Source organism: Crocuta crocuta, unplaced genomic scaffold (assembly GCF_008692635.1).
Source record: "Crocuta crocuta isolate KB4526 unplaced genomic scaffold, BGI_CrCroc_1.0 scaffold1133, whole genome shotgun sequence".
NCBI lineage: Eukaryota > Metazoa > Chordata > Mammalia > Carnivora > Hyaenidae > Crocuta > Crocuta crocuta.
Window position 1 is genome coordinate 396,707 of NW_027530366.1, and position 382 is coordinate 397,088.

The 382-nt window shown below is 72.7% G+C and overlaps 1 protein-coding gene across 1 annotated transcript in view; it reads right to left on the reverse strand.

Annotated features, from left to right (window-relative positions):
• Positions 1–375, reverse strand: part of APLN (apelin) — a 9,589-nt gene extending 9,214 nt beyond the window's left edge. Inside the window, exon 1 of the mRNA XM_077766155.1 lies at positions 253–375. Within this exon, the coding sequence (XP_077622281.1) occupies positions 253–319 (67 nt within the window). The 5' untranslated portion in view covers positions 320–375. The remainder of the gene's footprint in view (positions 1–252) is intronic.
• Between the last annotated feature and the right edge of the window lie 7 nt (positions 376–382).

Below are 382 nucleotides of genomic sequence, written 5' to 3' on the forward strand. Positions count from 1 at the left end.
TGGGAGGCCACCACCAGGCTCAGTCAGGTCAGCTACCTCCACTGATCCCTGGGGAGCGGAACGTGCCGCCCGCCCCCCATTTGCCCTTCACCACGTGGGGTGCAGGGCGCGGGACCCGGGGCGCATGCCGGCGGCCCTGAGCTCTTCGGACTTCGAGGGGCCGCCGGGAGGGGCAAGGCGCCGGGCGGGTGATGCCCGAGAACCAACCGAGNGGCAAAGGGCTCGCGGGCTAGCGGCAGGGCGCGCACTCACCTCCACACACCGCGGTCAGAGAGAGCCAGAGCAGTAGGAGCGCCAGCACGCACCTCCGCAGATCCATGCTGCTCCTTGGCCGCTGCCTGGGGCCAGGGGGCGGGGAGGCCAGGGAGGCCGGGCTCCTCCC